The sequence below is a fragment of the Anolis carolinensis genome, chromosome 2 (genome assembly GCF_035594765.1).
Source record: "Anolis carolinensis isolate JA03-04 chromosome 2, rAnoCar3.1.pri, whole genome shotgun sequence".
NCBI lineage: Eukaryota > Metazoa > Chordata > Lepidosauria > Squamata > Dactyloidae > Anolis > Anolis carolinensis.
In genome coordinates this window covers 158314677-158339036 of record NC_085842.1, presented here as the reverse complement: position 1 = coordinate 158339036, position 24360 = coordinate 158314677, and the positions used below count along the sequence as shown (strand labels likewise).

Here is a 24360-nt window from a genome sequence, read left to right as displayed (position 1 = left end):
TCAGTAAGGTCTTCTAAAGCTCGCATAAGTAAAAAACATTTCTAGCGATCATTTGAAGATTTATTTCAAAGTACAGTAGAGTCTCACTTATCCAACATAAACGGGCCGGCAGAATGTTGGATAAGCGAATATGTTGGATAATAAGGAGGCATTAAGGAAAAGCCTATTAAACATCAAATTAGGTTATGATTTTACAAATGAAGCACCAAAACATCATGTTAGACAACAAATTTGGCAGAAAAAGTAGTTCAATACGCAGTAATGCTATGTAGTAATTACTGTATTTATGAATTTAGCACCAAAATATCACGATATATTGAAAACATTGACTACAAAAATGCGTTGGATAATCCAGAACGTTGGATAAGCGAGTGTTGGATAAGTGAGACTCTACTGTACATCCAAGAATGACTTTTTCTTGCAGCAACTTCCACTTTTTCCATGACTTCTATTTTGATGACCTGATTTCTAGATCTAGACCTTTTAAAACCATGCTGGGGATTGCTGATGTAGCAGACCGGGGGGCGGGGGCATACCTTTGGGAGAAGGTATGGTCCCTTCTCAAATCTGTCAACAACAGTGGCATAAAATTTCTAACTTAAAATGGAGAAACCTTAGTTAATGAAGCTCCTTTTTACAAAATCATTCTGTGACTCCTTTGTATCTTTCTGCAAAGTATGCAGACATTTTATTTCATTCTACTTTTATCCTGATTGTATTTGTAGAGGTGCTCAGTGATGAAGACAAGCTGAAGATGAACAAGATCAAGAAGAAAATGAGGCAAAAGGTACTTGCAGTAGAACAAAGCATTATACTTGGAGAGGGAAAGGGGAGGAATGCTTTTGGAAGAAAATGAGCTTGGGAACATGGAGACATGGGTTGTGAGAACTTTCTGCTTGGGTTATGCTAAAATGGCATGTATTCCTAAGACAAGGTAGACATGTCAAATAGTGCAGCAAGGAGGCCCATGTAAGTAATATATGTTTTCTGTCTTATCTTTTGAGGATTGTTTCATCTGTTCTTGATAACATTGTAATGTTTTGTTTTGTGCTAGGCTCAAAATAAGCAAAAGCAGGAGGCTAAGGCACCAAAGCCCAAGGAGATAAAGCCTAAAGAAGTAAAAAAGAAGCCTAAGGTAGATCATTATCCTCAGTGTTTTTCTGAAAAATGTGGAAAGTCCAAATCCTGAATGAACTCAGTGAAAACTTGACAGGTGTCTCCTTTTTTAGCCCCAGGTAAAGAAAGAGAAAGAGAAGAGCAAGCCAGAAAAGAATAAGCCAGAGAAGATGAAAGAGAAGGTAAAGCCAAAAGAAAAAATGAAGCCCAGGGAAAAAACGGCGGTTACTTCTGCAAAAATTCCCCGGAAAGCAGATAAGAATCTCATTGCCCAGCGGCGGCAGGAGGAACGGCAGAGACAACAAATGATCCTGGAAGAGATGAAAAAGCCCATTGAGGACATGTGTCTGGGAGACCAGCAGGTATGTTTGGTGCAGTGACCTTTGTAAGAAGTAGATACGCATTTCATCCTGTTGTTGTGAAGGATCTATCATGTTTGGGAAGCAAAGCAGCCAGCTGAAAGTCTCATAGAGTCTCTTTAGCACAGCTGTCCTAGAGGTTCAAGGTATATGCCCATGTTTTTATCGATACAAAAGGCATGCAGATAATGTTGCCTTTATTTCATAACATTGATCAAATTTATTCTGCTTCAAGTTTCCAGTTTTTTTGAGGGGAAATGAATTTTGATAGCAAAACTGCAGAGAAAGAACAATGATAGAGAATGGGATGGCTAGCTATTACAGATAGAGAGATGAGGGGAAGGAGTCATGGAATGATGAACAGAGCCATGCAAAGAGTTGTAGCTCTGCCAACTGATGAATGGGAATCCAAATCATCTGGTTTTTTAAACCTATTCTAGGATTAACCATTCTGTATAACTATGGCCAGAGCTATGCAATAAATACATAAATAATTTTTTTTAAAAACAATCCTTAGATTCCTCCTTAGTATCTGTAGGAACTTGCCAGTATAATGACATGATACATTTCTCCACCTCCTGCCAGCAGAAACGTATAATGCAGGATGAGAAATGTCAGAGCCATGGTGGCTTTTCAGGAACAGAATCTAGGGAGAAATGTAAACAGGCAATGCTGTGGATTTAGCGTATTATGACCTCCCTTACCCCTGCAAGTGTTTTGGACTATAAGCTGGTTTGAACAGACGAGAGGTATAGTCCATATTTATTTGAGAGGTAATTAGGTAGGGGAGTTAAATTATTTTAAATGTTAGAGGCAGAACAAAAGTTTTGCTTTTTTTACTGAGATTCTTATATTAGAGCAAAACTGAGCTTTCTATATAGTTTCATGTTTGTTTGTTTATGGTAGTTATAGCCTACTGTTTAGCTCCAAAACTTCTGTAAGTAGCTTACAGCTAGTTGACAGTCCTTGTCCTTACGTTTACAATAAAAACACAAAAGAAAAAAGCTAAGTGGGATGGGGAGGAATTAAATTAAGCAATCCCTGTCTGCTCATATTTATCAGGGCACATAATCAGGATAAGGAGACTCACACCAATTATTTTAGAATATCTTTGTTCGTATCTAAACTGAACAACAAAATTGGGTAGCTCATGTCAGCCTGAGATCCAGCATGCAGTGGTTTGGCGACTGGACAATGACTGGAGACCAGGATTCAAATTCCCACTCTGCCATGGGAATCCATTGGGTGTCTTTGGGCAGATCACACACTCTCAGTGTAAGAAGAAGGCAGATGGCAATCCCTCGCTAAACAAATACTTCTGGGAAACTTCTGCGATAGTTTGTCTCAGGTTTCAATAAGTTGGAAACAACTTGAAAGTAGACAACATGTCAGGCCAGACTTTTCAATTCTCTTTTTAAAGAACTTTTTCAGTGATAATTTTTCTGCACTAAATTCCATATGTATGCCACAATCAAATTTCTATAGGATTCATGTTACTCTTGGGAAGCAACCTGATATAGACAGACTTTTTAAAAAGTGTGGCCTTAGTACTTTCCCAGTTATTCCCAATTAAGAACTTTGGCAGTTTCATATTTGTTCTCTCCCCTTTGCTCAATAATGAGCATATGATCCAATGTTCTGCCACATTAGTTTGACTGAATTTGCTCATTAAAATACTGAAATTATCTAGGCTATGTTCTGTTTGTTACTGAGACACTGAAGTAGTGTTTTAAATTCTTATGTCCACCTGCTTTTGTTGTTGATTGGGCATGGTATATCCAAATGGAACTGAATGTATTGTGTATAACGTGTTGTCGAAGGCTTTCATGGCCAGAATCACAGGGTTGTTGTGTGTTTTCTGGGCTGTATGGCCATGTTCCAGAAGCATTCTCTCCTGACGTTTTGCCCACATCTATGGCAGGCATCCTCAGAGGTTGTGAGGTATACCTTTGAGGATGCCTGCCATAGATGTGGGCGAAATGTCAGGAGAGAATGCTTCTGGAACGTGGTCATACAGGCTGGAAAACACAACAACCCTATTCTGTATAAGCTTGTCTGGCATTGAGTTTTTGGGTGTGAAATCATAATCTAGTTTCTTAGCCTTATTCAGTTTGTTCCCAAATCATGTTAAAGTACAAGTAGGGCTAGTATAGTCTGTGCATATAATGTATTTCTTCCCTTTCTAGCTTCTGCCAGAGTTTTCTCGCATTCCTGGATTGGTTTTGCCCAGCCATGCCTTCTCAGACTGCTTAGCTATTGTGGAATTTCTACACAGTTATGGCAAAGTGCTGGGTTTTGATGTAGACAAAGAAATTCCCAGCCTGAGTACTCTGCAAGAGGGTTTCTTCAATGTAGGCAACAGTTTGGGTGAAGTGTTGGACCTCCTGATAAAGCTAGTGAAGGCTGCCCTGCATGATCCTGGCCTCCCTCCCTATTGCCAGGTAAGACATGGATGTCTGGGTTCTGTGTGATGTTAATATTCAGGAGGAAAATAGGAGGAAAAATACAGGCTGGAAAAGGGATGTTAATGGAATTTGGGTGGGTGAGTACCTGCACAATACAATCATCAGTACTTTGTGTACTTTGCATTGCTATGTGCTGTATATATATTTGCATGATTTATCTTATTTTTCTGGGTTCATTGTAAGAAAGATCAGTGGAACATGCAAAGTATAGAAGTCTTTCAAAAAGACTGACTTATTAAGTATTAGTGACCAGAAACGGTTTCAGTGGGTTAAAGAATAATAGGTGGACTGATATAGATCAGAACATATCATTTGGGTTCTTGAAAGGGACAGGGGAAAACATCGGAACCAAAATTGTGTGCCAAGAAAATATTAATTATGCAAAGTATAAAACCTTCAAATTGACTATTTTTTGTGTGTAATGTTATTCTGTAAGACTATACTGAGGACTTGTGTAACACATAGAGCCCTGCTCATACCTACCTAGACATCTTTGTCCGCTCTGTGGTTGGCTTTGAGATTTTACCAGACACTGCCTGAAAATTTTGCTCTGTGGTTCTTAACAGCTTGTTTTGTGAGATTTTGTTGTTTTAAATGAATAACAGACTTTTGAGTGACTGTGTTTCTAAGTGCTGCTGGTGATATTCCCTTTTATCCTGCCAGTCACTGAAGATTCTTGGGGAGAAACTCTCTGAGATAAGTCTGAACCGTGACACTGTGTCTGAGATCCTTCGCTGCTTCCTCATAGCCTATGGGGCAGATGATAACCTGTGTGAGAGCTTGCGTACTAAACCCTTCCAGTCACTGCCTCCAGATCGCAAGGCTGCTGTCCTGGCCTTCTTAGTCAATGAACTCAACAGCAGTGCTCTTATCATCAAGTAAGTCCTGAATTGTGTCTCTGTGCTATATGTATAGCATTCTCAGTTCTAAACTGACTAGAGTGCAGATCTCAAGCAACTGTTGCTTTACTGAATGGGTTGGGGAGGACAGGCCATGGAACCACAGCTTGGGATGGAAAAAGGTCTGCACACAGACCTCATAAGGACTTCAACCTTGTTTGTGATTAGGAATCCCCACTATTCCCCATTATCCCCTACCCACAAAAGAAGCTATGTCTGTGAAATATTTTGAAGTTATATATTTCCAGTCCTAGAGGAGAAGATTGCTTCATTGATTCTACCAGGTCCCAAACATATCCTCCCAAGTTGAAAATTGAATCTTCTAGTCACTACTGGATCTAGAAATTAGGCAACTTATGCTTTGGCTTATCAAGTTGGTGTAAGGTTGAAATTTAGCCCCTTCACCACAGGTTTTCATTCCATATTAACCCATGTTTAGTGACCTCAGTTGACCATAAATCTAATCAGACATTAGATCACCTTCATACAACAGTAGCTAACCGGAAAGCCTGCTGGAACTAATATTATACATTCATCTGAAGCAGCTAGAGAATAAATTCTTAACATATATTCATTAATCTTGAGAACCAAACAAGGGTTTGCTGCAGCATGTTCTCTTGGTAACCTCATAAATATGTACAACTCAGAATTTATGCAGAGAAGATGCCAAATAGTGAATTTTTCATTTTTCTCAGGAACCCTCCTCACCCTGAAAAAGACAGATTTATCATTGTATTTGCCATCCAAAAGTCTTGCCCCTGCCTGAATTGTATCTTTTCCTGATCTTAAAAGAATAGAGTGGCTAATTTGCTCTACTACTGCCCGATATTTCTTTGTGTAGTAACAGCACACGTGCATTGGTATCAAGGGAATCTCTAAATCAGAGTGTCAAACTTGTTTCCCTCCAGGTGTTTGGGCCTCCAACTCCCAGAAGCCCTAGCCAGCTTCTCCAATGGTCAGGAATTCTGGGAGCTGAACTCCAAAAACAGCTGGGTTTGACACCACTGCTCTAAATGCTTTCTCACATGCACGTGTCACTACCCAAGACACAATTTTTCTTAATTTCTTTTGCTGCAGTGAAATTGACAAGACTCTAGAGAACATGTCCAACCACAGGAGAAACAAATGGATCATTGAGGGAAAACTGCGCAGGTATGTGTCACTAGAATTTATCTTAGCTAGTTTAAAAGTGCCAGGCCCATGCTGTCAACAGATATGAAATGTCTGCTAGCTGAAAGAGTCGGAGTTCGCCATATCTTATAAGTCATATCTTGAACAGTGTTGCATAATCTTACTTTGACCTGACTGATCATGCATTGATTTACTTTCCATCATATTTGATATGCCAAAGGGTTTAGAAGAAAATGGCATAATTTTTCCTAAGTTTGCTATGTGAGTCATTCAAGGGAACAATTTCAGATAGGACATCTTTCTAGTTCATCCCGGATTGGTATCCTCTGCCTATAGTGACAGTCCTACATCCATACTTTTAGGTATTGTGTCTATACAGCAGTGGACTTTTTCTCCCTCCATCCTGTCCTTACACTGTAGATTGAAGATTGCCGTAGCCAAAAAGACTGGTCGTCCTGAATCTGAAATCAGTGGTTTGGAAGAAGGGCAGTGGCGAAGGAGCCCACGCATCACTGAGGAACACGAGGATATGGACTTGGATCAGGAAGGAAGAAAAAGAGCATATAAGACCCGGAAAGACTATGAGGTAGAGGATAGTATGACTGTGGTAATCTGGTAAGAGCATGTGCGCTATCCCTGAATCTCCATTCTGATAAGAAATTGTTAGTTGGGAGGAAGCATTGTTGGTTCCAAAACACAGGAAAAGCAGAATTATTGGAACAGAAAATTCTGTTAGATAAACCAATTGCTAGAAAGTCCTGTATACTTTTATTTTTAAAAATGAAAGATCCGCAGTTGCTACCATCAGCAAATGCATACTCATACGTCTCACTCAATTCATTTACCTTTGAGTATTTTAGCATTCTGAGGGGAAATCAATCTAGATTCAAGAGGTAGATGAAAGATTTGATTTTAATATATTTCCTTCCCTTGACAGAATGAAATTCCAGTTTCCAGTGTACCTGAGCTGGAGAGACAAATTGACAAGCTGTCCAAGGTAAATATCTTTGGTTACAGATAGATGAAACTGTGTTTTTTGCTAGGCTTACTGGGGCTTTTGGAAGTTGTTTTTGCACATATATTCATTGTTCTGGAACCCAGATCTTTTGTATTAATCCTCCCTTTACTGGTTCTTTCCACAGCGCCAGATGTTCTTTCGCAAGAAGTTGCTCAGTGCTGCTCAGTTGCTACGAGCTTCACAGCTGGGGCAGGATCGATACCGGCGCCGTTATTGGGTCCTGCCCCATCTCGGTGGGATTTTTATAGAAGGTTGTGAGGCCTCTACAGGTACATGAAACTGCAAATAAAGAAATATGGACTTTTATATAAGAATCCTGAAGGAGTAAAGACCCTGTAGAGCAGCTGTTCCCAATCTTTTTTGAGTTGTGACACCATTTTATAGAGGCAAAGTGACCCCAAAACATTAAAAATAGGCATTTTAAAAGAGTAAATGATAACACACCAAAATAGATGTTTCAGTATAATATAATTCAAAATAATGTTAACTTATGACATATTTAGTGCAGTGATTGAAATTGTAACTCATTAAGATGCTTAAATATTTGTGGTGGAGTTTTTGTTAACGCCAACCTCATGTTATTCTCAACATTTAATCTGTTTCTTGTTTTGGTTGAAAATTCGCTCTCAGAGATATATAGAAACAAAAGGGAGTAAAACTTGAAACATAAGCATAGTGATATTTGGATGACACGATTTTCCCCCCTTTTAAAAATGTTTATACCTCACCACTGCCCAATGACCCCCACAGAAAATCCTTCATGACCCCATTTAGGGCCGTGACCTATGGGTCAGGAACCATTGTTGTAGAGATTCGGGGCACAAGGAACAGGATTCCTGCAGTAGATATGAGGGAAGAACTAACGGGATACATTTAAAGAAGGAACTTCAAAGCATTTGAAAATAAAAATAGAAATTGAAGTGCAAGTTTGGCATGTAAATTACACTGCATCTTCTTATTGGAACTGGTGTCTTGGTTGATGTGGGTGGAGGCAGCCTCAAAGAACAGAGATAGCATTGCTATATTTGAGTGAATTCCAGAGGACAATTCTGTATTTCATTGCATTATATTTGCAGCCCCATTTTTGGTATTAGTATTCCTTGAGTAATAGTCACTCCCTTAGTCCACTTGGAGTGAAGGGACGGGTGAGTGAAGCCCCGTGAATGGGATTTTTTTTTTTACTGTATAATAGTTGCACCTCCTTTTTTAGTGAAAAAAGGGATAAAAATGTGACTATGATGAGGTAAAATATGGTATGTCAGTAGATCAAATTTCACCTTACTTTACAGAACATTAGACTTCCTTCTCTGTTGTGAATCCTTTAGGAGGGAGTATTCAGTGGTGGGGTGGGAGGAAGTTATTGATGTTCCCTAGAGTAGCAGCCTTAGTCTCTCTTTCTGTCAATTTTCTGGATCAATGCTGTCTTGGAAAACACAGTTCTGATTTACAATAGAACAGGGACTGTGAGTCTGTGTAGTATGTGGCTTGCCCCAAAACATAGAATCTATGGCATTCAAGTCATTTCCTATTGATTACGACTTTAATGGGATTGCCATAAGGTCACCTAGTGGGTTTCCTTGGTTTAGCGGGGATTTCAGTTCATATTTTTGAGATATGTTTGAGCACCATCTAGTGGGGAGATAGAAATGTATCTCATTATATTGTCCTTCAAGCAGATGTCCCCGAGCCACCTAAGAACACACTGGAAAAAGAAATGGTTCTGAAGGATGAAGAACATGAAACACCCTCAATCAAAAAGGAGACCACTGATGCACCCCCAGAGACTGAGAATATGAACTGCACAGGCTCTCGTTCGTGGGGCCAGCCGTGGCAAGACGACGAGGGGCTTCTGCCATCAGAGCCACTAGAGCCCAAATCGCCAGAGCCCACATCCATGTCTCTCAATGGGTTTTTGGAGGAGTCTATGTCCCTGGGCCAGTCTCAGCATGACCTCACCCAGTCGGCTTTCCTATCCTGGCTCAGCCAGACACAGCAGGCTTCCTCGTTACTTGACAGCTCTGTCCTCACCCCAGATAGTAGCCCTGGCAAAGTGGACTCTGTGCCTCCAGATGAACCAGACTCTGCTGCAGAGGGTGAAAGCGTCACACAAACGACGCAGGTGGCCTGGTTCAATCTGCCACCCAAGGCACCTTGTAGTGACTCCCCGTATGCTACCTCCATTGAACTTCCCTCTTTCAAAGCTTCCCCCCAAGTCTGTAAACCATCGACCAGGGACCAGTCAAAGGCCTCAGTCCGGCAGGTGAGCATCATTCCCAAAGGCCTGCCTTGAAGAAGGAATGTGAGCTTCCCTTTTGACCTTGGTTAGGCAAGTGGTGCAACACAGATAAAGGAACTGGGCACAGGGGGCATTGTCAATCTGCACAAGCATATAGTCCCCATCAAGGAAATAGATAGGTAGAGTTAGCTGGCAGGGAAATCCCTTCCCCCATTATCCTCTTTGTCTGCCTGTCTCTCTATTCTCTCTTTGTCTTTCTGCTTGTTAGATCGATACTCAATTCCTTCTCTGCTCTTTTTCTGCAGGGGAGCAGAGCATCCCCCCCATTCACTCTAATAGGCAGGACTTATTTTAAAAAAACAACAACATTGGGTGGGATGCCCTTTCATAGGGGAGAACTGTTAGTGCCATTCCTGCCTTTCTCCACTCCAACATATATTGACCTCTCTGAGAAGCCAATTCTTCACTTTCTATTCTCACTGTACCATACTCAGTCTGCTGTTCGTTAGATCCTTTCCTTCCCCCATATTTTCCCCTCATATGCAACACTTCTCTCAGTGTTCATAAAGAAAAATCCCAGAAGCCACAGTTAAAACTGAAAAACATTGACAATCAACATTTTGAAGGGTTTCCTGGATGTACCAGTGTAGTCCCAAGTTTCACTCTGGAATTCTCCATCTCTCAAATGTTGCTGCCTCCTCACCAAATATCTCTATCCATATGAAGATAAATTAAGATGTGTTTTAACTGTATGTCTTTCCTGACTTTCACAACACACAATAAGCATTGAAGTGTTGGAAGACAGGAGGAAGCAGTTCTTTGTGTAGATGGCAGATATATTGGCTAGTGATTTTTGATATGTGTGTGTTGTCTTATGGATCCTGGTTTTCCTTCCCCACAGCTGAATGGCCTCTCCACCACCAGTCCAGCATTGCCATCACTGGCCTCCACTCCTCTCCATTTCAGCTCCAGGATCCCCAATACTTGCTCCAGAGTCAAGGAAATTCCCAGTAAAGCCCAGGGGACCCCAGGGCAGCCAAAGCGACGAGGGCGGCCCCCTACTAAACTCTTCAAGCAAATGGAGCAGAAATACTTGACACAACTGACAGCTCAGCCCATACCTCCAGGTATGATACAGTTGCTTTTTCATTTCTGTGGCATAATTTGGACATGGTGTATTTCTTTTCTAGAGTTTTGGATATTTGTTTTGAAGGATCGTGGAACAGTAGTATAGCAATATGGGAACTAGAATTTATTTTTAAAGCAGCTCTCTGGAGTAGAGCTTTCCAAACGTTTCATGTTTGTGACACACTTTCTAAACATGCATCCTTTCATGACACAGTAATTCAATTTTACTAGCAAACCAGAAGTTCAACCAACTACTTACAAGATTTTCATACAATATTATATTATATTATAAAGTTTCATATAATCTTTCTTGCATAAAAAAGGTTTTGATTTTTTCCTTTATACTTCATATGTAGTTTCCTCTATAGTCACTCCATGTGGTTAATCACCAACATAATTTTCAACAGATTTTCTTTTCTTAATTAGAACTTATCAATTTTAGTTATAATTACTGCTATTCAATCAACAAATTGTGCAAATTATAAAAAGAACAGTACCTACAACACCAACACTCCACTTCTGTCATGATTAAGCTTCTCTGGAGGTTTTTAAACAAATAATGGATGGCCATCCAAGGGTTGTTTTGATTGTGCATTTCTGGCTGGCTGAAAGGGGTTGGACTAGATGGTATTTTCTGATTCTGTGCTTTTATTCCCACAATGGCCCCCTCCCCTGAGCTCCTTCTCGCCCTCCCCCCCCCCCCCCCCCCAAGTGATTGGGACCACTATTTAGGTCACTGCCATCAGGGACAAGGCTGAGAACAGAGGACCTTGAGAAGGAGGATAGCAGGGGCTTGAGCTTGGATTCGGTGGCGCTTGAGTGGCCACTGCTGCTTCCCCCCCTTCTCCTCCTCCAGGGGCAGCCAGCCATTGCTTGTGGAGGGGGGAGCATTTTTATGTAACACACCTAAGGGCCACAGACACACATGTGTCCCAACACACAGTTTAGAAAGCTCTGCTCTAGGGTTTTGTATTACGGGTTGTATTACTGCAAGTTCCTCTGTTTGGCCTTTGAGATCTTGCAGATAAGTAATGTCCGTCAGTGATATCACCTTCTGAGCTGGTTCCTCCTCTTCCTGCTCTCCCCTTTCAGAGATGCAAAGTGGCTGGTGGTGGTTACGGGACCCAGAAGAACTGGAAGCTGTGCTGCAAGTACTTCACCCACGAGGGATCCGTGAGAAAGCCTTGTATAAGCACCTTATTAAGCACAAGGATAACCTGCGGGAGGTGTATGCCCGTGCTGCCAATGGTAAGAGTTCCCCATCCCTTGAACCGGTGGGGGTTTGATCATCCCCACAGCCTATATGACTGCATGCTTGATAACTTGTTCTTATCTTTTCACCCAGACCCCATTTTCCAGACTCAACCCAAGGACACCAACCATCTAGTCTCTCTGGAAGCCCTTGCCCAGTGGTCAGTGGCTGACCGGGCCTTTGAGATAGACCTGTCTATTCTTCAGTGGGTGGAGGAGCTGGAGCAGCGGGTGCTCATGGCAGATCTGCAGATCCGCGTACGTACCAAGATCCTGTGGAAACCAAATACTTCCTGTTACTTGTATATTCTTTATTACTGTGGTGAAGGAATACTGTGGTGAAGGAATTTCCTGCTGTACAGGTCATTTTTAAGGTCTCTGGTAATCTCTAAATCTGGTGTAGCCATTCAAAACCTATATGAAAATCTCTTGCCACTACTGGGGTTTGAAAACTGACAATTACCAGATTCAGATAGATAGCATGGAACTTGATGAATTCCAGAGGAGATATGTACAGTGATATTTTCATTGCCATGTAAGGATATTGCTCTCCCAGTAGATCAGTTTTTAAACTTGCATGCCAACAATACTTTACTAAATGGACACTAATTGGTTTTAGATAGTAAATTTTTTCATAACTGAAAACCTTCAACGGTATTTTGGGATTCATTGTACATTGTACTAACAGTAATTTGAACTTTTTCATAATAATGGACTGACTTCAGTTGAGGAGTGTTATTTCATTCTGATATGAGGGCATTCCTGGTTCTCTGTATAATAAAAATATAATAACTTTATTCTTGTATCCCGCCACCATCTTCCTGAAGGGACTTGGGGCGGCTTACACAGGGCACAAGGTGCCTAAAACATGAAATAAATCACAATATAAAATATAATGGAATAAAACATATAAGCATGTCAACATATAAAACGTATAAACATCTATCTTCAGACAGTATCATCATCATGTGTCAATCTTGGGTAGTGACACAGGGAAAAGAATCATAAAACACCTAAAGACTGGTTTCATCTGGTACTTGGGGAGAAAACTCCCAAATGCGTTTGGATGTTCCTAATAGAGTGCTCTAATCATCTCTTCATCCTATCCAGCCCTGCTCACTTCAATTTTTTGCTTTGACTCTTTGCTTTCACTCCAGGGTTGGACAAGTCCGAATCCTGATTCAGCCCGCAGTGACTTGGAGTATTGTGAGCATGAACTGAAACATCTAGAGCACATAACCATAAAAAATCGACGTGAAGGACCAGCATTGCAGCGTGAAACCAATAACCCTTTAGACCTAGCAGTACTTCGCCTGACAGACCTAGAGCAGAACCTGGAGCGGAGATATCTCAGAGAACCTCTCTGGCCCCCCCATGAGGTGGTGGTAGAGAAAGCTTTGCTAAGTGACCCCAACAACCTGGAGGCGGGCATCCCAGAAATGTGAGTGCCTTCTTTCATTGGCAGAATTGGCTGGATTCCACCCCTGACTTTGATCATCAGAATTGTATTCCTATTTCTTAATATTGTAATTTCTTAAGTCACTCCCGACACAAAAAACATCATTTGCTTTTTAGAGATCAAAGGTCTGATTAATTCCCAGGTCTCACAACCAAACTTTAGAAGATAAGAGGATATAATAAGACTAATTGCAGTCATTTTTGAAAATCTAGTGAATGTTGATGTGATTGTATGAAACCTACAGCAGATGTCAAAAATAATCATAATAAGCAGAATTTTAAAAACTTTATTTGTAGACCACCCTATCTCCCCAAACGGACTCAGGGTGGTTTCCAACATATATGGCAAACATTCAATGCCAAAAAAGAAAAAAACATTCAAAACAGAATTATATTAGGACAAACAATGTAAAAGTAACTCAACTCTAAAACTTGATAACAAACAAAATAAGCAATAATAAAAACTTAAATAACCTATACGGGTATATCTTCCTATATGGGTATATCTAAGGGAAATCCTCCCTTAGACTGTGGTACATTTTGTCTAAATGAGGGCTTATTAAACTTTTCTCACACCATTCTGCCTTTCAACAAACAGAAGTTAACACAGAAAATTACATCTTTCCTGATTGGTTATACTCTTCTTGTGGTCTCATCTCATGAAGCAATTAAAACTCTAGTTATGCAGTCCAGACTTTCTCTTATATACATTCTCTTTCTCTTGCATTCAGAAACTCAGTGGGGTCTCCCTGTATTTTTGTGGTGCTTTCTTTAGTGGGTGTGACCCTGTTTAGAGTAAATTGAAATGTGTTGTTTTTCCCATGCTAAAGTTTTAAATGAAAATAATTATGCCCTCTTTCTGCCATGCTCTGTGTTTTGTGGCAGTTGAAGTTCAAAACACCTGGAGGGGTGAAGTTTGTCTATGGCTAGGTTAAATCCATGTGGGTAATTAGAAAAACCTACAGTAATAGGTAGGCAGCTGTCACCAGGGTGATAAAATACCTATTCTACAGTATAGTGCAGTAAACATGAGGAGCAGCCACAAAGAGACCCAAAGCTAATAATTTACAGGCATATCTCAGTTAACAAAGCCTCTGAGAAAGAAGGTTCTTTTTTAACAGTATTTTTATGCCATCCTAGCTCCCCTTTCCTCCTTATTCTCTTTTTAGCAAGGAAGCTTTTTAATATGTGCATTTAGAGCAATGGTTCTCAGTCCGTGGTCCCCATATGTTTTTGGCCTTCAACTCCCAGAAATCCTAACAGCTGGTAAACTGGCTGGGATTTCTGAGAGTTGTAGGCCAAACATATCTGGGGACCACAGGTTGAGAACCACTGATTTAGAGGATTCTGAAGGAGGACTGCAGTAGCATAGACTTTGGTGTTAGGTTGTAGAAGTGTATTTGTAATAAACAATGTGATAAAACATGAGCAGGGAAAGGGAAGTATTCCTCTCTAGTTGTTCAAAACGTAGCTATGTGTGCCTTAACAGCTAACTTTGAAATCTTCTCTTGAGTGTGTATGAACAGCAAAACAGAAGAAAGGGATGGTCAGATAAATCACACCAGCTGTTGTGCTATCTCCAGCGTGATTTGTAAAAAGTACAGATCTGTAAGTCTGGCAAACAAAATGGACATTATTTAAAATGTGATCTGGTGAAAGAAAGGAAAATTATTCCTAGATGCACTTTGGAAGAAACCTTGGTATGGTCTCTATAAGATTCCAGATATTTAGTGCTTATATGAGCTGATGTTTCTTTTCATGCGTGCATATCTTTTGTTCTGAATAAAAGGTGTGCTGAAACAGTTTCAAGCTGTTTTTTGTCATTTTGGAAACCCATCTATTTCGATTTTGTTTCTTCCTCTGGTGCCAGATTTTCTGTTGAAGTAATGTGCACAATCACTTCTGCAGTCAGATCTCCACATTTTCTGAGATTAGGGGGAAAAGTGAAAACAAAATACAAATTAATAATTTGCCATTGTTTTACTTCTCTGGGAATTTCTAGGTCCTCCAGGACAATTCTATGGTCACTTTCTTCCAGATTGCACTGGAGAACCTGGAACAGGCCTCTTCACCCTGCAGCCCTCCAGGTGTTTTGGACTTAATCTCCCAGAATTCTTGACCATTAAACCAGCTGGCTAGAGCTTCTGAGAGTTGCAGGCCCAAACATATGAAGGGTTGGAGGTGGAAGAGGACTGACCTAGAACTTCCTAGAAAAAAACATTTCCACAGAGCTAAACCTGCAAATGTGGAGAGGCAATTGTACTTTTTAAAACTGGAGTGTGGCTATACTTTGCTGGACAGGAGTGCCTTTCCCCTATCTCATGGCTTTTTCTTTCTTTTTCAGCACATACGAGATCACCCCCCGGATGCGAATCTGGCGTCAGACTTTGGAAAGGTGCCACAGTGCTGCCCAAGTTGCCCTGTGTATCTGCCAGCTGGAGTGCTCTATTGCCTGGGAGAAGTCAGTTGTCAGAGCGGTGAGAAAGGAGAACTGGGCTGGGGAGAAAGACAGAGCAGCAAGTGTAGATGAGTAAATCTAGGTAGCTCATGGAAGCCAGTCGTTCTTGTGGGCCTGTTTTAGAGACACATAAAGTAATGAGGCTGTGATGTGAGCAAAATGAAGGGCCTGGAAAGACCTCTCAATTCCAAGGCTACAGCAAAAATCTGTCCTGGATGAAACCTGTAACTACACTTTGGGGCCAAAGATGAGGGAGTCCTTTCCGGGCTCAGATTTCCCTTTGGTCCTCTGAATGGTGTTTTGGATAGCTTGGGACTGGTCCTCACCCTTCCTTGTTCTCCCTGCCCTTCAGACTTGTCTAGTGTGCCGAAAAGGGGATGATGATGAAAACCTGCTGCTGTGTGATAGCTGCGATCGTGGCTGCCACCTCTATTGTCACCGGCCCAAGATGACTGAGGTGCCAGCTGGTGACTGGTTCTGCGCCCTCTGCGTCGCTCAGGTGCTGGCTCCATATGGGCTAGATTCTGTCCCATCCCAATTCCTCTGAGTTTTCCTACTTGATTGGTAGGGCCTCCTTTACCCCCACAGGGTGTACAAAGGTGGAACAGTCTATTGTGTTCAAGGGCGGGGGGAGGGGTCTTATGTACTGTGTATATGTATGTCCTTGGGAGATTGCAGTGTCCCTAGCCAGGAGAATTAAAACTTTGCTATTCTGCCTCCGAAAGATTTCTCTCCCTTACCATTTTTTCTTTGGTGCAGATGCAAGGGGAATCCCCAGATGAGTATAGCTGTCAACGACGTGGCAAGAAACGGAAAACTGGTAGTTCTAGGACTTTTCAGGGGCAGGAGGAGCTCAGCCCTCGCTCTCGGCCAGCAGGGTCCCAACAGCGTAGTAGCCTGACAGATGTCCCGCCACGATACTCGGGTGAAGGACTCTCTCCCTCCAAGCGAAGAAGAGTGTCAGCACGAGGCCAGACTGCTGACCTTACCTTCTGCGAGTAGGTTTCCTCTCAAAGTCTCAGGGAGGGGTTTTATGAAGCAGACAGAGGGAGGTTGGGAAATATGGGGAACAGGGTTCAAGCTTGATAAAAGAAATCTCTCCAGCTATGGAAGGAGTCCATTCTTCCTTTCCTTTGCTCTGGATGAAATCCCTTTGGACGTGCTCTTTGGCAGAGTCTTTCAGTGTGCCTGGTGAACTTATCAGTTGCATCAGTCCTTGACTCTGCATTGCCCTTATTTCATCAGGATCATCTTGATGGAGATGGAATCTCATGAAGATGCCTGGCCTTTCTTGGAACCAGTCAATCCCCGGCTAGTGCCTGGCTACCGGAAAATCATCAAAAATCCCATGGACTTTTCTACGATGAGGGCACGGTTACTGCGTGGCGGGTAAGTACTGGGATCACAATTACAGTAGAGTCTCACTTATCCAAGCTTCACTTATCCAATGTTCTGTATTATCCAACACAGTCTGCCTCTTAGTTGTCAATGTTTTTGTAGTAAATGTTGCAATGTTTTGGTGCTACATTCGAAAATACAGTAATTACTATATAACATTACTGTGTACTGAACTGCTTTTTTCTGTAAATTTGTTGTAAAACATGATGTTTTGGTGCTTAATTTGTAAAATTATAATGTAATTTTATGTTTAATAGGCTTCTTTCTTAATCCCTACTTATTATCCAAGATTTTCGCTTATCCAATGTTCTGCTGGCCCGTTTATGTTGGATAAGTGAGACTCTACTGTATTGGTAATAGGGCCATCTCCTAACATCGTAATTCATCTCTCCTATAATAACATCAGTACATAATTATTTCAGGAGGTGAATCTGGTTTGCAGAATCTGTCCCCTGAGGCTACGATAATTCTGTGAAAGCCGACTGTGCTTGGTTTTACTTCCATGTTTTGATTCTCATAAGTTTGTAGCTGCTGATTAACTAGCTCATCCTCCTCCTCTCCATCTCCATTCCTGCCAACAACCACAGCCCTTACCCCCTTTTCCCATCTTGGCACCATGACCCCCCCCCCCCTCCTCCCAGGTTTTCTCTCTCCTTCTAAGAACATAGCACTGAAGTCGATTTTAGGAGCAACCAGCAGTGGCAATACCCATCTCGCCACCATCTGGGTGGTTGGAAGCGGGAGAAGGCTTGGAGAAGAACAGAAGTACTGTGGCCCCCTCTAACCGTATTCCTGGCATACATTTCTTGCTAAAAAGTTACGAGATTTGCAATAAGCACAAAGATACGGAAAAACTTGGAAAATATGATGGAGGTGACTTGGTGGCATGATGGGAAAGGGAAGTAAAGGTTTGGGCTGTTGGCCAGAAAGGATAAGGAGCTGCTGTTGCTGAAATTAACTTCGGTACTAAATTTCTATGAGGCATCTGTTCAGCAGTGGAACTCTCTCCTCCGGACTGTGGTGGAGGCTCCTTCTTTGGAGGCTTTTAAGCAGAGGCTGGATGGCCATCTGTTGGGGGTGCTTTGAATGCGATTTCCTGCTTCTTGGCAGGGGGTTGGACTGCCCATGAGGTCTCTTCCAACTCTGCTATTCTATGATTCTAAGGAGGCTTGGAAAACCTGCAGGAAGTGTCATAATGCCAAGATAGGAAAGGGAACTATTGGCAGGAAAGGAGTATGTGGCATGCATAGTGCCAGTGAGGGTGGGGTGTATGGTGTTTTTACACTTTAGTGGGAATCCTGTGCCCTAGCCACTGTGAAAGTTGAGGGCTATTGAAATCTGCACCTCTTTTTATTTAGATATTTATTTGCAGTGAGCTTGGAAAGAACAAAATTATTAAGATAAAACCTTTGACTCTTGTGGGTTAGAAGTCCCAGTGCAGGATCACTGGAAGGCCATAGTCACTACCTTTGCTTTTTAAATCTGCATAAGAGATGCTGCAACTTAGTGTGTTTCTTATTTCATGGAGATGATCACCAGCAGTTCTTTCCTCTCTTCCTCTTTGGAGTACAGTTGCAAATAGGTCTGGTTGATACAACGCAGGCAGGAAATGGGATGAAAAGGGAGGGCCGGCCACTTATTTCCCATTTGTGTGTGTGCGTGTAATCTTCCACAACATACTGGAGCACTATAAGAACTAATAGTTGCAGTTCAGGCACCATGCTGCTAGATTGTGCTTGAGATTTCTTGAGATTTGAAATTCTTGAGATTTAAATTAGTGGTATCCCTCCCTGCCTTACAACCAGGAGGAAGAAAGGAAGGAAGCAGACAAAGTTTGAAATATGGAGGATTCATAGTAACCAGAAATGCATAAAGTTATGTGAACTAACACTATCCACCAGTGATACTTTTATGTTGCTGTTGTGCTGTGGTGGGTTCCTTCTTAGAATTGGTTTTTTTAGGCCTACAGTCCTCACGGCTGCTCTTTCTCTCTCATCATAGGTACACAAGTTGTGAGGAGTTTGCTGCTGATGCTGCCCTGGTATTTGACAACTGCAAGACCTTTAATGAGGACGAGTCGGAGGTGGGCAAGGCGGGGCTGGCCATGCGCCAGTTCTTTGAGAGCCGGTGGGAAGAATTTTATCAGGGAAAACAGGAGGCAGACCCATGAAGCCAGCAGAAGGGGGAGAAGAGAGAGAAGGCCATGGAGAAGTGTCTCCCCTTTGGCCCTGTGCTGCCTACTGTTTCTTGGGAGCGCATTTGCTACCTGCTGATTATCTCCCCCCCTCCCCCTGCCTTCCCCAGAATGACTGGACTTCTATTGACATTTAATAACAGGGCGGCCTTCCTGCCCAGATCCTCAGAAGCCCTTTCCTCAGTTCTTCGCTCCAAGCAACACATGCTCTTTGACTGTGTAAGCCAAATAATAATAAAAAGGTTTCCTTTTTTTCGAATGGAAAAGCAACCACCCACAACCCCCACCTTAGCTGGGGCTATTTAATAATAGCAATAGTTCTTAGTGAATGTGTAAGAACACTTTTTTCTGTGCAGTGTCAGTTCCATGCATTAATGGCCAGTAATGTGGACGTTAAGTTTCCTCCTTTTTAGAGTTGCTTTGAAATGTATACAAGCAGATCACTCCTGCCTTGGGGAATGACAGCTGTGATGACACTGAAATATGCTGCTTCACTTCTCCCCCCCCCTTTTTTTTTTGGCCCTCCCAACTCTGCTTTTGCTCTGGTTTTCCCATTCTGAGTAACCCAACCGTAGCTCTGTCCATTTCTTTCCTTTCAGTGATATTCTCCTTTCTGAATTTTTTGTGTTGTTAGAGTGGGTGCACGTTTGGGGAAGGACGGAAGATCCACATCAATGCCCAGGGGGTGTGCCTACTCACTGGTTTATTCCCTTTCAGTCATTTGTCTTTTGTTTAACCAGGAGATACCACTTAATTGGAGAGCTAGACTGATCAAACCCTTTTATGGAAAAGTGATGAAGGGGGTGTCATGGTCCCAGAACTGGTTCATATTCATTGGCACCCTCTTTTGTGCACACATGCTCATGACTGGATTGTTTCACATTTTGTTTCTAAGGGAGTTGAACACAATGGGGATAATCCAGAAATCCACTGAGAAACCAAATCATCCTTTTCTCTAAGCATGCAAACCACAGAACCATCCTGCTAGGTCTTCCTTCCACTTTGCCTTCGTAGGGAATATTTCAGAAGGGCAGCTTATTGGATCCACTCTGATATCATAGAGCAGGGTCATCTCTGCATAACAAAGCAGGACATTTTCCTTCTGATTGTGGGTAACTTGCTGGAATGTATTGCTTAGCTACAAGGGACCAAAGTACAGATGCTTTCAGAAGTGAGAATGAGGGTCTCTTCAACTGGGAAGGGAATGGATTTCTGGATGCCTCCCTCCAGCTCTACAAAATTTATTTTAAGAGATTCTGGCCTTATTGAGTGTTGTCCCTGTTCCACTAAACCCTGCCCTCGTGTAATTCCTCAGGGATGGCTACTGTCTACAAAGCTTGATCTGCAGTCTATGTGTTTGTGTGGACAGAATTGTTTGTTTCCTGCTTTAGAACATGATTCCCAGTGTATTGTTCATATTTTCCCCCTGAGAAAGAGATGGGATTAATCCTGCTAGGAAAAAAGGAACACCGTCCTCCCTTTTTAAAATTTGGACCGAACCAAGTATTGCTCTCTAGATACTGTTGGAGTACAACTCCCATCATTCCTTACCATTGGCTCTGCTGGATAGGAGGGTTGGGGATTTCAATTCAGCAGGATTCCAGAAGACTGCACTAGGCTCCACTCTGTTTTAATACCTATCTGGACCTCAATTTAGGCGAAGGACTAGATGGTGGGGAATTGGCACAGTTTCTTTCTCCCCCATGCTGGCTACCTGTTTCCTGACTCGTGTTTTAATGCAGAAGCTGGACAAAGTGCAGGCCACAGGCTGCATGCATTCCGGATAGCTGGCGTTTGAAGCTCCCAAAGGCCCTGAAAACCCCTGCCCATGTGGGATTTCTTAAAATGACACCTTCCACACTGGGAATGTGGGAGACAATTTTGCTATGTTCTTGTTCTCTTACCCCTTCTGCTTCCTGGCTACGTTAGGCTCAAGGAGGGGGTTTCTCTGGGGGAAAAAAAAACTAAACAGGAACTTGATCTCCAGATTTTAAGAAAGCCCATTCCTGGATCTCAAAACTGCTGGGCAAAATGATTTCCTGTGATTCCTAGGGGTTGTGAAAAGCATGTTTAATAAGGGTGGGGTGCCAGTCTCACAACTCCTGGCAGTGGGAACCCCTTTAAAGGGTGTGCTGCTTAAAGCACCAGACCTAGTCTGGTCCTGACTTGCATCCAAGGCAAAGTGCAGCTTTGGACAGAACACAGAAAGAAATACAAAGGTAATCATTTGCATATCTCCCTCTTGATGAAGAGCATAGCCCTGTGGAGATGTGCTGATTTGTACTTCTTTGCATCTGTAATTCATGTGAACATGTCTTGCATCCTTTTTCCTGCTCCCTTTTGAAATCTAATGAATATTTTCAGAGGGGTAGCAAAGTCTTGATTTCTTTTGCTAGTTTTCCCACATAAGGAAGGGTACTTATTGCATTGATCTGTTATTTTCTCCTAATGCTATAGCTACTCAAAGCACAGTTTGTTGCAAATAGAGCCGTGCATATAGCAACCATAGCCCAGCTAGTATTGAGATGTGGTTTGAGCTACACCAGTTTCAATGTGTGATTTTCAACATGCACAGTCCATTGGGAATATCCTCTGCATGCACTGCCCATAATCTTACAGCTATAACTGTTTGCAATTGGATTTCTGGTGCTAGAGACCCGCTAGACTCAAACCAGTGACAGAAGTCAGTCGATACTCCATCCAGTCCCTCCCTGCTTCCTTCATGTGTGTCTTATTTAAGCAAGTTAGGATAGAGGTAGCTGCAGAGGCATTCTTACCAAGTAGAAAAGGAATTATTGGTCATTAAGGCAGCCTTTCTCAGTCACTCATCTCATGCCCTGGCATATGGATGCCTTCTTACCATCTCTATGCAGAAAGATAGCATACGCTGAGGGTACCTGCTTCATACGATTGCTAAGGAAGATTTTTACAGGAGACTGCTTGCTGACCAAGGAAACTGAGTCAGCCAACCTGCGCATTGTTGAGGCGCTATGGGCTTTGAAGCCCATCATATCCCAGATGCCTTCTGAGAGTAGAGGTTCTTTACTGGTGTCTGTTCATTATTCTCATATCTTGCGCAGAGACAAGAAGGCACATAGGACTGATCAGAGGAGACCACTAGATTTCCTTTTCTTCCACCACTTTGAGGTGGATCGGAGAGATGGAAAGCCATCCGCTGGGACCTTAACTCCCTTGCTGCTTTTCCTATCCAGCCTAGCTCCTCAAACCATTGTTAATTACGGGTATCACTTAGGAGCAGATCAATGGCTGGCAGGGTCCCTGAGGTTATGGCTTTCCTCCCGCCTGTCCTACACCCAAGTGAAGGATCTGTGCGCTGCTGTATGCCATGCCTGTGTGTTCCCCCAAACTGGCGTCGACCAATCCAATGGCAAAAGCACTGATGTAAGTTAAATGTAACCACAGGTGATGTAGCCTGGAGACCGAAACCTCCCTTACTGTGCTTCCTCCACCCAGACCTCACTCCCCCCCAGCCCCATCCCATTGTTTTCAACAAACGTAGCCTTTTTCTATCAAATAACCTCAAACGTTATTTTATTTTAAATTTTGGGATTTGTTTTCCTTTGCTTTTAAAATAAAGTGGTAGATTTGAAGTCTATTTGAAACTGACTTTATATTATACATAAATATTTATATTTTATCTAAACTTGTGCTGTAACAAAACTTCTCTTTGGTTTTTAATGTTTTTTTTTCTTCCTGTTCTATTGGTTTGGATTTTTTTTTTTGCTCTGTCACGAGAAAAGTTGTAGTTTTGGATGTGTTCATTGTTGGGTTTTCATTAGAAATACTGAAATTTTAGATTTCAACCCTTACACCTTAATCGAATCCAGGTGTGTCCTGGTTTGAATTTCATTAGGGGATATGATCTTACGCATTTTTACACACTTGTTTTTGAACGTTAAATTTCTCAAACTAAAATTGAGAATTACAACAATTGGCCTTTTCATTCAACTGCTGGCTTTTTCTTCCCCTTTCATCTTGATTTGATGTCAGAAAGTCACCAACCCATCAGCCTGTGAGATGCTCTGAACAGCAGGAGGGGAAGGGGGGATATCAAACCTTTTTATATAAATAACCAAATGTGTTTGTTTTAGTGAATTTTTGATAATGTACAGTTTTTTGTGAATTTAAATTGATTTCTTTCTATATTTTTAGGACCAACCTCATTTTTAATAAGGTTTAAAAAAGAAAGAAAAAAAATCTAGAATTCCTGTTTGTTTTCTTGTGATGTTTCCACAAGTACAGATGTTAGAGTGCTTGTCAAGTTTCAAAGAATAAACAACAAACAACCCATGTTTGATAGAGAAGATTGTGCTTGGGAATGTCGTCTTTTCTTGTGGTAACTTGATATAATCAAGAGTATTACTCCATTACTTTTGGACAGCCTGCCCTGGGCTTATTAAAAAATACTAGTTTGACACTATGTTCATGAGTAAAACATCCTGTGAACCTTCACAAATTTTTATTTCAGGTCAAAAGTATATCTCTTAAGTGACCAGAGAGTGAGCTTTCAAGTGGACTTACTGTGACTTCCCAGGAGTAAAATAGTCCAACTGCACAATTCACATAGGCCTATAACTGATCTTCAAATAGCACTTAAAATCTTGTGGTATTCTTAATTTATTGCATTGTCTTCATGTTAGCATAACAGTCTTTCTTGGACACCCCCACCCCCACCCGGGTGGATTTCATTGGAAAGACATCCTGTTTTCTGTGGACAACTAAGGCCAGTCTTGGCTGCCTTGCAAGATGGTCTGTTTGGCAAAGAAAGCAGAAAGACTGGATCCACCTGATCTGTTGATCTGCTCCTCCTTATTTTAGTCATGGTAGCAAGTGTGTCAAAGTACCCAGAAGCAGCTTCATGCAATGGGTCTGGACAGTGGCTCGTTGTCCACGATGACCTCAACCTTTAGGAAATTATATAGTGTAGTTTTCCAGCAACACCTTGGAGAAATCTCTGCCTACCCACAGTGTTGATAATACCCTTAAGAGCTTGAGTTGTTCTAGACAACTCTGTGTTACTCTGAAGGTATCCAAAATCTATTGCTGGAGTCTCAGCTTGTGGATGAGATCACCTTGGCTGCATCACATGGCTGATCATATTTTGGACCAGGAAATTAATCATAACCTAACCAAAAACGTTTTTTTCTTGGTGTTTTAGGTCTATTCCTAGGGTTATTTGAGGGTACCGATTCAGAAAATGTCATTGGATAGTGTTCATCAGCTCTAGT

The 24360-nt window shown here is 41.9% G+C and overlaps 1 protein-coding gene across 5 annotated transcripts in view; it reads left to right on the top strand.

The window, feature by feature from the left end:
- baz2a (bromodomain adjacent to zinc finger domain 2A) overlaps positions 1 to 23436 on the top strand; it is a 71658-nt gene extending 48222 nt beyond the window's left edge. For 4 of the 5 annotated variants that reach the window (XM_008103981.3, XM_008103983.3, XM_008103984.3 and 1 more), the window contains 19 exons: positions 726 to 787; positions 1055 to 1135; positions 1230 to 1478; positions 3662 to 3916; positions 4604 to 4818; positions 5917 to 5991; positions 6391 to 6556; positions 6908 to 6967; positions 7113 to 7257; positions 8662 to 9248; positions 10126 to 10351; positions 11445 to 11600; positions 11698 to 11861; positions 12761 to 13044; positions 15406 to 15538; positions 15872 to 16018; positions 16279 to 16517; positions 16765 to 16908; positions 18919 to 23436. In XM_008103981.3, the coding sequence (XP_008102188.3) occupies positions 726 to 787; positions 1055 to 1135; positions 1230 to 1478; positions 3662 to 3916; positions 4604 to 4818; positions 5917 to 5991; positions 6391 to 6556; positions 6908 to 6967; positions 7113 to 7257; positions 8662 to 9248; positions 10126 to 10351; positions 11445 to 11600; positions 11698 to 11861; positions 12761 to 13044; positions 15406 to 15538; positions 15872 to 16018; positions 16279 to 16517; positions 16765 to 16908; positions 18919 to 19087 (3557 nt within the window). In that variant the 3' untranslated portion in view covers positions 19088 to 23436. The remainder of the gene's footprint in view (positions 1 to 725; positions 788 to 1054; positions 1136 to 1229; positions 1479 to 3661; positions 3917 to 4603; positions 4819 to 5916; positions 5992 to 6390; positions 6557 to 6907; positions 6968 to 7112; positions 7258 to 8661; positions 9249 to 10125; positions 10352 to 11444; positions 11601 to 11697; positions 11862 to 12760; positions 13045 to 15405; positions 15539 to 15871; positions 16019 to 16278; positions 16518 to 16764; positions 16909 to 18918) is intronic. The other variant, XM_008103982.3, reaches the window with a different exon arrangement.
- The last annotated feature ends 924 nt before the right edge of the window (positions 23437 to 24360 follow it).